This window comes from Pleurodeles waltl, chromosome 1_2, assembly GCF_031143425.1.
Source record: "Pleurodeles waltl isolate 20211129_DDA chromosome 1_2, aPleWal1.hap1.20221129, whole genome shotgun sequence".
Taxonomy (NCBI): Eukaryota; Metazoa; Chordata; class Amphibia; order Caudata; family Salamandridae; genus Pleurodeles; species Pleurodeles waltl.
Genome location: NC_090437.1, coordinates 1288291337 through 1288306272, shown reverse-complemented (window position 1 = coordinate 1288306272; position 14936 = coordinate 1288291337). Strand labels below are relative to the sequence as shown.

At 46.6% G+C, this 14936-nt stretch overlaps 1 protein-coding gene across 1 annotated transcript in view; it reads left to right on the top strand.

Moving 5' to 3' along the window:
* GFRA4 (GDNF family receptor alpha 4) overlaps nt 1-14936 on the top strand; it is a 532351-nt gene that overhangs the window by 443769 nt on the left and 73646 nt on the right. The window contains exon 4 of the mRNA XM_069205076.1: nt 11663-12008. Coding sequence (XP_069061177.1) covers nt 11663-12008 — 346 coding nt within the window. The remainder of the gene's footprint in view (nt 1-11662; nt 12009-14936) is intronic.

Sequence of the window (14936 nt, the reverse complement as noted above, 5' to 3'; positions counted from 1 at the left end):
AAAGTAAACTTAGTGTATGCCTTATGGTGTTATCAGTCTACATTTGAGTTAATGGTAATCTTGAATATTGAAGAGGTTAGTCGTCGCTGCCTGTTAAGCTGGGGATGTATGGCCACGTCCAGGTGCTAGGGTGAAATTTAAGGTAGACAGGTGGGAGGGAAACATCACCTACAAGTGGGGGGAAGGGGGGAGAGTGAGTTCTGAAACAGGAAGATGGGATTTTGTAATGTATGTCACCTTCTTCTGAAGTTGTGGTTTCTAATGCTGCACTCCTTGGAGGGCACTCCTGGCCGCAAATGGTGGCCCGCTAGAACCGTAGGAGAAAAAGCAGAAAAAAGTTAAAGTGGCCTTTTCTCTGCAGCAGTACTTTCTGAAACAAGCAAAGGAGATCCAAATTAAAGAAGGGCCTAGCGCCAACTATCACCACATTAGCGCCATTTTTTTTACGCTAATGTGGCGATAGTGTGGCAAAAACACTGCGCTTATTTACAAAGTGGTGCAATGCACGCATTGCGCCACTTTGTGAACCCTTGCGCTACATTATGCCTGCACCTGCCATAATGCATGCAAGGGGGGCATTACCCCGTTAGGGGGCCTGCAAAAATGAGATTCCACTTCGCCATTTTTAGCTGCATTTTTAACGCCTACACAGAGCAAGCATTAAAAGGGGGCACACCATTATTTTTAATGGGCCTCTATGTCCTTTGCAGGATTAGTGTCAACATCCCGCAAAGTACAACAATCGCTTCAAAATGTATGACGCTATTGTTCCTAACCTGGGAAACGGTGCACTGTATGTTAAATACGGCGCACACATGGTGGCGTTAGGGGTCACAGTGGACCGCAAGAAAAGCCACTTTTCTTAAATCTGGGCCAGAGTGTGCTGAAAAGATGAAAGGAACGAGTTAAATAGAGGTCAAAAATGTTTTTAAAAAAAGATCACAGACGAGACAGCAAGGGGCTGAAAAGTAGAAAGGAGCACACAAGGGAGTCAGCTGGAGAACACACGCACTCATGGAGTGCTTTAAAAAACAGCTTAGCTGCCAGTGCAAGCAGCGATGTGTGAAGGGGTGGGGGGGGCAGTAATACGGAAAAGATGAGGGAGAAACATGGGAGGTAAAGAAATAGTACCTCGGTGACAGGAAACGGACATTTATTAACAGGAATTAATCTGTACTTCGTCGAAGCACCAGGGGCCAGATGTAGGAAGAAAACATTTTGCGAGGTGCAAATTGCGAGTCCCAGCGACTCGCAATTTGCACCTCGCAAAATGTTATGCAGAAAGGTGTCTCAGACACCTTCTGCGACTCACTATGGGGTCGCAAAGACCCACCTCATAAATATTTATGAGGTGGGTCGCAGTTTGCGACCCCATAGCGAGTCTAGGCACTCACGGGGATGGTGGCCTGCTGGAGACAGCAGACCACCATGTCCGTGACTGCTTTCTTAATAAAGCAGTTTTTTTTTTCTTTTTGCAGCCCGTTTTCCTTAAAGGAAACCACTGCCTGCTCTAAAAAAATATTTTTGTTTGCATTCACAAAGGGGAAGGGGTCCCATGGGGACCCCTTCCCGTTTGCGAATGAGTTACCATCCACTTCAAGTGGATGGTAACTGCGAGTTGTTTTGCGACCGCTTTCGTGGTCACAAATCAACTCTACATCGCGATGCGGTCGCAAATAGGAAGGGAACACCCCTTCCTATTTGCGAGTCAGAAACACATTTTGCGAGTCGGTTCCGACTCGCAAAATGTGTTTCTGCATCGCGTGAGGCCTTTTGCGCCTCGCAAACGGCGTTTTTCGCCGTTTGCGAGGCGCAAAAGGCTACCTACATCTGGCCCCAGATTCGGAGCCGAAAGTTACGCATGGCGTGCGCTGGCCAATCAGGAACCAGCAAAGAAGAGCGACAATGCAGCCACCGAATGGGAAGCAAAGGCTGGCTTCAAGCCCTTTGTTGTCAACAGTAGCCCTCACGCATGCGCTGTGTAGGCGAGAGCTAAAAGTGTCCCGTCTGCTGCTCCAAGTTCAGACTCTCACACTCATATAGACTTTTGCACTGTGGTCCAGAGTTGCGGCCTTGATGTCCTGCACAGGATTTGTACGAGCAACCTACCCTTCCAGCACAAAATGCTTTGCCTGAATAAATTGTAGAACATCCCACAGATGTTTTGTGTGTTTTACACTGCATCACATATGCAATTTGTGGAATATTTGGAAAAATCGAACATTTCTCGAAGGATTATTTTGGGATTCAAAGCTCAGGTTATCTATTTTAGGAGACAAGGCTTTGCATTAACTTGCTCAAGTTCCACCCATAATGTCCCATTGACGCAAAGTGGTGCAAAGCAGAGCAAAGCATAGTTTGGAGCGAGAAATGACACATTTTAATTGCAAAATACCTTTTGCTCTGGAAAGTAAATACTCTTCGAGACTTTGCACCGTTTTGCATCACTTTACTACCTTTCCGCCAGCTCAAAGTGTTGGTAAACCTGCCCAATTGTGTTAGCTGAAGAGGATGCCAGGCTGTGCAACCTTTGTCTGGGGAATGGAGTTCTTTGTATTTGAGGATGTCACGATTCTGGCGTGGGAGACAGTGATGGAAGCAAACAGTATGTTAATGAGACATGGTCCCAGGGCTGTGCATCTGCTGGAATTGAATTTCCTAGTCTTACTGGCAGGCCCTTATGGGGTTTTTAGATGTGCGATTTATTCAGAAGCTGAACCATGTGTGTGCACCGCAGGCAGAACACCTTTACATTAACATGTTGTGTGACGAGGAACCAAGGTAGGCATTTCAAGGCAGGGAAAATTGACTTTTTACTTCTTGTTACATAGATCAGACAGATTGCATGGTTTTGTTCCTGCTGCTCTCTATAGCTTTTTCAGGGTCTTGACATGGAGACCAGGGCTGGACTGGCCCTATCAGGCATCAGGTTTTTTCCTCGTGGTCTGGAAGGGTGGAGGCCGGTTTTGGAGCGGTGGGGGCCTGTTTTGTGACTGGGGACCGGTTTTGCAACAGTGCTGCAAACTCGGCCCCCAAAACAGCAGCAAGCTCATACTTGCACACTCCCTATGAGGTCTTAAACCTGTGCGTGGTACCTTTGCACGCACAGTTTTAAGACCCCACTGTAGGTGCAAAGGTACCCAACACCCCTCCACCCCCCCAGGGGCTGGTCAGAAAAAGTTGCCAGGGCTGCTTCGGGTTCCCAGTCCAGCCATGATGAAGACTGTATAGATGTTTTTTAAGTCATCCATTTAGGGTATTGACACTGTACCCACAATTGACCAACATATTGCCACTGCGGACACAAGCGCAATTCAGGGAAGATATTGCCACTGTGGCCACCAGTGCAATTAAGACAACATAAAGCCATGGCGGACACCAATACAATTCAGGCAACAATTTGCTACTGCAAGCATAGTGGGATAAAGCCACGCTAAAGCCGCTGTGAGCACTATTGTAATATTGCCACCGCAGCACAGGTGCAATTCAGATAAGATATTGCCAATACCAGCACCAGCGCATTCTGGCGACATAGTGTTACTGCAAGCACCGTAAGATAAAAGAGACCTAATGCCACTGTAAGCACCAGCGCAATTCACATCAGATATTGCCACTACTGCAAGCACCATAAGATAAAGGGGAGCTATTGTTACCGTGAGGACCAGCACAATTCAGATAAGATATTGCCACTACGAGCACCAGTGCAATTCAGGCAAGATATTGCCTGTACGAGCACCAGCGCAATTCAGATAAGATATTGCCAATACCAGCACCAGCGCATTCAGGCAACATAGTGTTACTGCAAGCACCGTAAGATAAAGGGGACCTATTGTCACTGTAAGCACCAGCGCAATTCACATCAGATATTGCCACTACTGCAAGCACCATAAGATAAAGGGGAGCTATTGTTACCGTGAGCACCAGCACAATTCGGGCAAGATATTGCCACTACGAGCACCAGTGCAATTCAGGCAAGATATTGCCACCATGAGCACCAGCGCAATTCAGATAAGATATTGCTTCTACGAGCACCAGTGCAATTCAGGCAAGATATTGCCACCATGAGCACCAGCGCAATTCAGATAAGATATAGCTTCTACGAGCACCAGTGCAATTCAGTCAACATATTGCTACTGCAAACAGCTTAAGGTAAAGGAGAGCGATTGCCACCATGAGCATCAGCACAATTCAGATAAGATAATGCCTCTACCGGCACCAGTGCAATTCAGGCAAGATATTGCTACTGCAAACAGCAAATGATAAAGGAGAGCTATTGCCACAGTGACCACCAGCACAATTCAGGCAAGATATTGCTAATGTAGGCACTGTAAGACAAAAGGGAGCTATACCAGAATGAGCACCAGTGCAATTCAGGGAAGATATTGCCTCTACGAGCACCAGTGCAATTCAGTCAACAAACTGCTACTGTAAAAAGCACTAAGTAAAGGGAGGGATTGCCACCGTGAGCACCAGCGTAAGTCAAATAATATATCGCCTTTATGAGCACCAGTGCAATTCAAGTAATATATTGCCACAGTGAGCACCAGTGCAATGAAATTAAGATATTGCCACCGTGAGCACCAGTGCAATTCAGTTAAGATATTGCCACGTGTGAGCACCAGTGCAATTCGGATCAGATATTGCCTGTACGAGCACCAGTGCAATTCAGGCAAGATATTGCTACTGCAAACAGCGTAACGTAAAAGGGAGTGATTGCCACTGTGAGCACCAGCGCAGTTCAGATTGGATATTGTTACCACAAACACCAGTGCAATTCAAGCAAGGTATTGCCACAGTGAGCACAAGTGCAATTCAGATAAAATATTACCTCAACGAGCACCATTGCAATTCAATCAACGTGTTGCTACTGCAAACAGCATAAGGTAAAGGGGAGTGATTGCCACAGCGAGCACCAGTGCAATTCAAATAAAATATTGCCTCTACGAGCACCGGTGCAACTCAGTCAACATATTGGTACTGCAAACAGCGTAAGGTATAGGGGGAGCAATCGTCACCATGAGCACCAGCGCAATTCAGATAAGATATTGCTATTCCAAACACCAGTGTAATTCAAGCAAGGCATTGCCACAGCGAGCAACAGTGCAACACGGATAAGATATTGGCACCACGATCTCCAATCAATTTAGGCAAGATAGATTCACTGTGACCACCACCATGATGGAGCTATAGAAGGACAACAGTGGAAATTCACCTGAAGGCAGCATGGGTGGCAGAACAAACGTTCAACAATAGTGATCACCTCAGATGCAAAGAAAAGGTCATTGTAGAACGCGAGTTCTTCGCTACTCATCTTGCCATGCAAGTAGAAAATGATATGAAGAGGGACCTTCCAGATCTTGCAGCATCGTTTTATCCTTTGCAGTAATGCCCGGCTTTGTGTCTCTAGTTTTGTACATGTGAGGTGGGCCTGGGAGCCGTCAGCATGCAGGCAGATTGTCATTGAAGACATTTACTTTACTTAATTTTCTGGCTCAATATGCACTGAGCTGCAGCGGAGTCAATATTCAAAACGCGCCTGACAAATATAGGACAACTGCACACATTACAACATTTAACAGATCTTCACAATTATTTGTTGCACAGGGAAACAGTAGAGCCTTTCTTCAGCCTTTTTTAGTGCAGTGTGTGATCTAAAAGTGTATGAGACATAGAGTAGAGAAAGTGGGCTTGGGGTTATCCAACTTCAGCAATTTCCTTTCTTGGATTTTTAGGTCTGGCGTTAGACAAGACCTTTTGATTTTACTAAAATTATATGTATAACGTACTTGCTTAAAGGGGCTTCCAGACACTTTTCTTCATCTATTGGTCAGATTTTATGTCATTCACATTTTGCTTCCACCCACCAGGGGCGGCTCCTCCATTAGGGCGGAGAAGTGTTGCCCCCCACCTGCCAGCAGCGGCAGCTGCAAAACCTTTTCAAGAAAATGATAACAAACTGTGTTTATTATCGTTTTCTTGAAAAGGGGCGGGGCATTGGGAGTGACAAGCACTTGAGCGGAGTGTACAGAGCACTCGCCTCAGAGCGCATGTGTGTTTGGCCGGCCTGCCCGGGCCAGCCAAAAACACATGCGCAGTAGGCTCTCTCCATCCTAGCAACACAGTTGCCGGGCTAGAGAGAGCCTGCACAGGCTCCCAGTCTGCCTGGGAGCGCCCAGCCAATCCTGATGCTGCGTCAGAATTGGCTGCAGGGCAGGCTGGGAGCCTGTGCCTGCAGCTGGAGCGACAAGGAACAGAGGAGCGGTGACTACGGAGGAGGTAAGTTTTTTCTTTCTTTCTTTTTATTTTTTTTATTAAATGGCCCCCCTGCTTCCCTCCGCGCGCGCCACACTCGCCCCGCCCCTTTAAAGAGCTGCGAGCCACGACTGCCACCCACTACAGCATAGGGAAATGGGCAAGCCTACTTAAGCCTTTGGTTAACTTCCCTTTGAGTGGCTGCACTCTGCTCCTGCATAATGAGCACATCCGTACAGAAGGTAGTTGCCTTCAGTGTCAGAGTTTTTGTTTTTACTTTATTATTACTTTAGTGATGCCTTGTGTTTAGAGCCTGAGTTGCCAGCAGGATACTTCTACCAGATGTGAGCACAGGTGACAGTCCACGCTTTATCAGTTACTGTCTCCTGCCAATAATGATGTAAATTATCTTCAAAGTCTTCTTTATTTATCTAACTGCTAGTATTTCACAGCATAAGATTGTTTAAACTGTTCTGTATTAAGATACTCAATTTTTACCATGATTGCAGTACACAGACCAAAAGCTTCAGTAGAACTCATATGAATTCATAGGCAGACAATTCTTCAGAACACACTGGTGGATTCAATTTCATCAATGGTTCTTTCACAAACTTTGCCCTTGAAGAAAATAAACCTTCATCCCTTCATTGTGTTTTTTGCAGCACTTCGCACACCTTGTTGTTTCCTTCTTTTTCTTTCTTTTTTCTTTTCATTTTCTTTCTTTCTTCCTTTCTTTTGTTCTTTCTTTCTTTCTTTCTTTCTCTCTTACCTTCTTTCCTTGCTTCTTGCTTTCTTTTCTTTTTTCTTTCCATCTTTATTGTTTTATTTCTATTTACTGTCTTTACTTCTTTATTGTCATCTTTCGTTCTTTCTTTCTTTCCTTCCCTCTTTCTTGCCTTTTTTCTTTCATGTCATCTTTATCTCCTCTTTATTTCTCAAAAGAAAGTGGCTGGCAGCCAATGGCAGAATGATTGGCTTGTTTTTAGGTCTTTCCCTCCTATCATTTCTTAGTTTGTTCCTTTCTGTTTTATTTTCTTCTTTTTTTCATCTTTCCTTATTTCTTTCTTTTTCCTTTCTTTCCTTTTTTTCTTTCCATCTTTCCTTGCTTCTTTCATTCCATTTTCCTTTCTCCTTTCTTTCAATCTGTCTTTCATTCTTTTGTTCCCATCTTTTCTGCTTTTCTTCCTTGCTTTTTATTTCCCTCGTTTCTTTCCTTTGTTTTTTTCTTCCTTACCTTTCCCTTCTTTCTTTCCTTCCCTCTTTCTTGCCTTTTTTCTTTCATGTCATCTTTATCTCCTCTTTCTTTCTCAAAGGAAAGTGGCTGGCAGCCAATGGCAGAATTATTGGCTTGTTTTTAGGTCTGTGTTAGCAAAGACCTTTGGATTTTACTAAAATGATCTGTATGGCAGAGTTACTTACAAGGGGTTTCAGCCAGACTTCATCCATTTGTCTGTGGTTGTATTCACATTTTTCTCCACCCACTCCAGCATGCATCAGGGTGCAATGAGTCACCCCACTTCAGCCATTGGCTGACGTCACCATGAGTTATGGTTTGCTGCCCTTTCACGAGGAGCACATTCACCCACAAAGTAGTTTCATTCAGTGTCCGGGAGTACTATGGTAATGTGTCCTTTTTTTAAACCAAAAAACATTTTTGCATTTATTCATTGTTATTTTTAGACGATCGAACACTTGGCAGTTTCCCGAACAGTACATCTCTGCAAAAGCCATGGCAGAACAAAAATTGCCAAAAGGCTGGTGGACAACACCACACCTATTAACCTTGCCAATGCTTGTTTGTGCATTGTTGTTAGTTGAGTACTCTGGCCATGTCATTTAGTGGATGGTTACATGGCCCATTTGGTTGGGTGATAGTGGTTATGTAGTCCCTTTGATAGTCTGAATAAGCAACTTTTTGAGTAGATTGTAATTCAAAGTCAGCTTGAGTTCTTTTATGTTACTTACTTTACAGAGATGATGACATTTCAACTGCTGGTTTACAGCTTTTATCGTATATGAGGTGTCCAGTTAGCCTTTACCAGAGACTATGGGGGTCATTCTGACCCTGGCGGCCGGTGGCCGCCAGGGCCACCGACCACGGGAGCACCGCCAACAGGCTGGCGGTGCTCCCACGAGCATTCTGACCGCGGCGGTTCAGCCGCGGTCAGAAGCGGCAAGTCGGCGGGCTCCCGCCGACTTACCGCTGCTCGGGGGAATCCTCCATGGCGGCGGAGCGCGCTCCGCCGCCATGAGGATTCTGACAGCCCCTACCGCCATCCTGTTCATGGCGGGAAACCCGCCATGAACAGGATGGCGGTAGGGGGTGCCGCGGGGCCCCTGGGGGCCCCTGCCGTGCCCATGCCAATGGCATGGGCACGGCAGGGGCCCCCGTAAGAGGGACCCGCAAAGTATTTCAGTGTCTGCCTTGCAGACACTGAAATACGCGACGGGTGCAACTGCACCCGTCGCACCCCTGCAACTACGCCGGCTCAATTCTGAGCCGGCGTCCTCGTTGCAGGGGCATTTCCTCTGGGCCGGCGGGCGCTCTTTTGGAGAGCGCCCGCCGGCCCAGAGGAAATGTTAGAATGGCCGCCGCGGTCTTGTGACCGCGGTGCGGTCATTTGGCGGCGGAACCTTGGCGGACGGCCTCCGCCGTCCGCCAAGGTTAAAATCAGGGCCTATGTCTACTTACTAATTACACTTGTAAGTGTATTTGTTTTGCTTTGCTGGCATGCGAACACATTGGTTTCATGGAGTAAGGATGTGTGCACACGTCAGCTTTCTTACAGTTGCAATGAATAACTAGGCCCAGTGCTTAATTTGTACTTGTTGTTTCCGGTGCTAAGCACCGGCACTTATTTTTGAGGGCTGGAGCTTATTCTTCTGCCTCAAGCATTTGCTGCGAGCAAAAGACACATATGGGAAAGACAGAGGAAGAGAAAAATGAAAAAGTGTCACAAAGGGAGAAAGCTGCAAGAGTGAGCTGAAGGGACAGGGAGTGGCTGTAAATGGATTGAAGAGGCCCGAGATGGCTTCAGGATTACGCTGCCTCAGTATTCTATCCTTGCACATTTAATTGCAGCAGCCGCATGTTTAGGAGGGGGGCTTTGGGCACCGGCACGGTTTTATTTACAAATTAAGCACTGACTAGGCCCTATTTAAAAGTATCTATTTCACAATATTTTGCTTTGTATGCTATTTAAGTTCACCTCTTACAAAATGAACAGTATCTTCTGACTCATTTTTATAACATTTCTTTGAGGGTACATCTTAACTCTGATCATGCAGTTTGTTCAACAAATTGACCTTACTCCCAGCTTCCATATGGTTTTAGCCCAATAGGTTGCTTTATGATAGTAGTTCTTTCCAGGATCGCTGGGAGAAACAACCACAAAACAGCCCAAACATTACAAACACCTCCTCCAACAAAAGTTGGGCCTGTTGGCACTGCCATTTCATGTTTAAGGAAAGTGATATGTATTGAATTTGCCAATGCTTGGTTTGTTTATGCTGGCACTTAAAACAGACAAAACCAAATGAAAGAGTATCCCATATATATATATATATTCAAAACTGGAATGTTCCATGTATCTGATATGCTGCAATGCATAAGCGAGAGCGCGCATTTTGTGTGCAAAGTGCATTCAGAAGACCCAGCAATAGCTCCATGGTCAGGAAAGGAGTATCCGCATTCAACCACAACAGTTAGGCAGAGTTTAATTTCAAAAGCAAAAAAATATTAAAAAATACTAAGAAGTGCAGGGCCCAAAATTTTACTTATGAACCTGCGGCTAACGGAATGCAGTCAGTTGGCAAATATCTAGGCTGCCTTGCCTTGATTCCATTGCATGCTTTATAGCCCATGGCACTTGTAATACAGCAGACAGGACACTCAGCGCATTTTGGCGGAATTTCCCATCTGCCAAACTCCAAATGAGACTATGGGGGCTGTTTTGGAGGAAGCACCGCCAACAGGCTGGCGGTACTTCCAGGGGCATTACGACCGCGGCGCTAAGCGGCGGTTTCCCCCCCCATTGGTCCTGGCGGTTTAAATCCCCCAGCAGCGCTGCCCAGGGGATTACGAGTCCCCCTCCCGTCAGCCTTTTCATGCCGGTAAGAACCGCCATGAAAAGGCTAGCGGAAAGGGGAGTCGTGGGGCCCCCTGCCACGGCCCCATGGAGCTTTTCACTGTCTGCTATGCAGACAGTGAAAAGCGCGCCAGGTGCAACTGCACCCGTCGCACAGCCGCAACACCGCCGGCTCCATTTGGAGCCAGCTTCCGTGTTGCTGCCGAGATCCCCGCTGGGCCGTCGGGCGGAAACCAGGTTGCCGTGTTGCGGCCCAGCTGGGATCTCATAATAGACCCGCGGGAGTGCGCCGCATTGGCGGCTGCCTGGCGGTTCAAACTTGGCGGGCGGCGGTTGCCGCCCACCATGGTTGTAATGAGGACCTAAATGTATTTATACCTTCAAAAAGTGGACATGGAATTTTATGATTTCCTCTAAGAATAGTTAGCGAAAGCTCTGTGGGGGTTCCAAAACATTTTAAGTGTTAGTCAAAATACCAATTACTTACAAAGGCTTAAGTTCAGTCTATCAGTCTATTTTGGTCACTAGAGACAGCGTAGCTGTCTGGTCAAGCATTTATCAAGAACAAATTATAATGAGAATATTAATAAAAATACAAATATACATAGAGAGGGCCTAATAACAATAAACCAGTGGGGCTTTGATTGCGTGTTGGAAATGTCAGTCACGTTTTGGACCAGCCCTAAGAACCACAATGGGTCAGGTGTCTTTAGCCAGCGCGCGATTTAAATGTTTTTATAATGAGCATGGACATCCTTTAGGGGTCGCAGCTGCGACCCCTGGCTTGCCCCTTGTGACCCTTGGCACTGCCTTCGCGACCCCTGACCTCAGAGGTGGGAAATCAGTGCCAGGAACAATGGGTCAGCACATCCCTATGGACATCGGTTGGGGCTCTAATTTCCTTGTTTGTTCAATGTTTTTATTATAGAAATAGTGAATAGTAATATTAACTATTTTTATAACAAAAATGCAGTCCAGTTAGCTGCAACGTGACCTTTCCTGGCAGCTGATGAAAGTAAGAAATGTTTTTAAACGTATGTTGTGTGCATGTGTGCATGTGAGAGCTCATTTATGTGAGAGAGAGTGTGTACCTGTGTGAGTGAACGTAAAGGTCAAACGGTGTGTGATGTCACTTCCGCTACCCCTGGCCTGTTGGTGAATTGATAATGAGGAGAGCTAAGGAATGTTGTGTGCTGTTCTTACTTTAATCTCAGTCCTGTATTTCATTGCACCCTTTGATGGAGGAGATAAAAGTCATTTCTAATTCTTCAAGGATGTATTTTATGCTGATGAACTCATGTCTTGGTTTGGTGCTTCTGCAGGTTCTGAAAATGAAGTCACCCAAGTCAACCGCTGCCTCGACGCCGCCAAAGCTTGCAACATGGATGAGACGTGCCAGAAGCTGCGGACGGACTATGTCTCGGTCTGCATCCGGCGGCAAGCTCGGGCTGACATGTGCAACCGCTCCAAGTGCCACAAGGCGCTGCGCAAGTTCTTCGACCGCGTGCCCTTCCAGTACACCCACGAGCTGCTCTTCTGCCCGTGTGAGGACACCGCGTGCGCCGAGCGCCGGAGGCAGACCATAGTCCCGGCCTGCTCCTACGAGGCCAGGGGGAGGCCGAACTGCCTCACCCCGCTGGATTCTTGCCGGGAGAACTACGTCTGCAGGTACGTTCAAGTCAACAGTCATTGGATTGTTGTTCTTAGTGCCTCTGAACTTTATCACTACCATCCAGCTAAACCTGGCAATTAGGTGGGACCCACTGTAAAACAAGCATTGGCAAATCCAGTAGGTCTCACCTATGTGAGATCTATTGGCTTTCTTAGAGTGGATTGGAGCGGGGTGGGCTGGCATGGCGTGGAATGGAGTGGCATTGTGTGGCATGGAGTAGAGGTGCAGGGAGTGAAGTGGCATGTGTGGCGTGGAGTTGGACTGTGTGGCGTGGAGTGGTATTGTGTGGCGTGGAGTGACACTGGGCAGTGTGGAGCGAAGTGGCATTGTGCGGAGTGGAGTGCTATTGAGTGGAGTGGAGTGCCATTGGGTGGCGTGAAATGGAGTGGCATTGTATGGTGTGGAGTGTCACTGAGTGGAGAGATATGGCGCAAATCGCTTCAATATCTCATCAGTGGTAGTAAGTGTTATTATGTAAGTACAACTACAACTGAATGGAGTGGCACTGACTGGAGTAGAGTGAAGTGGCATTGAATGGAATGGAGTGAAGTGGCAATGAATTAAGTGGAGTAAAGTGGCATTGAGTGATAATGATGACATTGTGTGGCTTGGAGTGGAGTGGAATTGTGTGACTTGGAATTGTGTGTGTGGAGTGGAATTGTGTGGCGTTGAATGCAGTGGAATTGTGTGGCAAGGAATTGTGTGACATGGAGTGGAGTAGAACTGTATGGCCTAGAGAGGAGTGGAATTATGTGGAGTGGAGTTGAATTCTACAGCGTTGAGTGGGATTCTGTGGTGTGAAGTGGAATTGTGTGAAGAGGAGTGAAATTGTGTGGCGTGGAGTGCAGAGAAATTGTGTGGCGTGGAGTAGAGTAGAATTATGTGTCCTGGAGTGGAATTATGGTTGCGTGGAGTGGAATTGTGTGTCGTGGAATTGTATGGCACAAAGTGGAATTGTGTGGAGTGGAGTGGAATTATGTGGCGTGGAGATTAGTGGAGTTGAACTCTTTGGTGTAAAGTGGAATTGTCTGAAGTGGCATTGAGTGAAATTGTGGGTAGTGGAGTCGAATTTTGTGGAATGGAGTGGAGTAGAGTGGAGAGGAATTGTGTGACATGGAGTTGAATTGGGTGGCATGAGTGGAATTCTGTCGCACAGAGTTGAATTATGTGGTGTGGAGAGGAGTGGAATTGTATAGCATAGAAAAGTGTGATGTGGGATTGCGTGGCATGTAACTGTGTGGTATGGAATGGAGTGGAACTGTCTGGAGTGGAATTTTTTGGCCTGGAGTGAAGTGGAATTGTGTGGCGTGGAGTGGCATGGAGGAATTGTGCGACTTGGAGTGGTGAGGAGTGAAACTGTGTGGAGTGGAATTGTGTCATGTAGAGTGGAGCTGAATTGTATTGGATGCAGTTGTGTGAGATTGTGGGGCGTGGAGTGGAATTTTTTAACATGGAGTTGGATTGTGTGGGGTGGAATTGTGTGAAGTGGAAATCCGTGGCAACGAGTAGAACTGCATGGAGAGAAGAGAGAAATTGTGTGATGTGGTGTGGGGTGGAAAAGAGTGGAGTGGAGGTGAATTGTGAGGCATGCAGTTAATTGTGTGGTGTGGAATTATGTGGCATGTGTTGCATGGAACTGTGTGGCATACAGTGGAATTTGTATCCTCGAGGTGAGTGTAAATGTGTGGCATGTAAATGTGTGCTGTGGAATTGTGTGGCAGGGATTGTGTGATGTGGAATTGTGTAACATGGAGTGGAATAGTGTGTTGAGGAGAGGAATTGTGTGGGATAGGCTGGAGTGAAATTGTTTGGCATGGAGTGAATTGGAGTGGAATTGTGTGGTGTGGAGTGGAACTGTGTGGCATGGAACTTTGTGGGGGGAGTGAAATTGTGTGGCATGGAGTGAAGTGGCATAGCATTGTGTGGTTTGAAATTGTCTGGAGTGAAATTTTGTAAAGTGGAGTGGGAGGGAAGGAAATTGTATGGGGTCAAGTGAAGTTGTATGGGGTGGATTGATGTCTAATTGTGTGGCATGGAGAGAAATGGAATTGTGTGGAATGGAGTGAATTTGTGTGGCATAGAGTGGAATCATGTGGCATGGAATGAAGTGGAATTGTGTGGTCTGGAGTGGAATTGTGTGGCATGGAATTGAGTGGAATTGTGTAGTATGGAGTGGAATGGAATAGCATGGAATTGTGTGGCATGGAGTGGAATTATGTGGCATAGAGTGAAATTGTGTGAAGTGGAGTGAAATTGTGTGGAGTGGAATGGGCTGGAAGTGTGTGGTGTGGAGTGAAACTGTGGTGTGTAGCAGGATTGTGTGCCGTGGATGGTAACTGTGTGTGGTGGATTGCGTGAAGTGAGACAGCATGGTGTGGAGTGGAACTTTGTGGTGTGGAGTGGAATTGTGTGGTATGGAAAGGAACTGTGTCATATGGAATGAAATTGTTTGGAGTGGAATTTTGTGGGGTGGCGTGAAATTGCGTGGCATGGAATAGAGTGTCATAGAATTGTGTGACATGGAGTGGAGGGGAGAGAAATTGTGTGTGATGGAGTAGAGTCTAATTGTGTGGTGTGGAATTATGTTGAGTGGAGTGGCATTGAGTGGAGTGGGATTTTGTGGAGAAGAGTGGTTTGGAGTAGAACTGAGTGGAGTGGCCTGGAATTGGTGGTGTGGAGTGTAATTGGGTGGCATGGAATGGAGTGGAATTGTGTGGTGTGGAGTGGAAGTGTGTGACATGGAGTGCACACATAGAGAAAAGGAAGTGACACCTGGCAAAGGCTGGCCAATTAAAAGGAGGCAAAGAAGAGTGACAATGATGCCAACGAAGGGTAAGCAATGGGCAGGCTCCAAGCCCTTTTTAGTATACAATACCTGTCTCAGCAGACAGCACACACGTGCTGTCAGTAGGCAAGACCTAAAA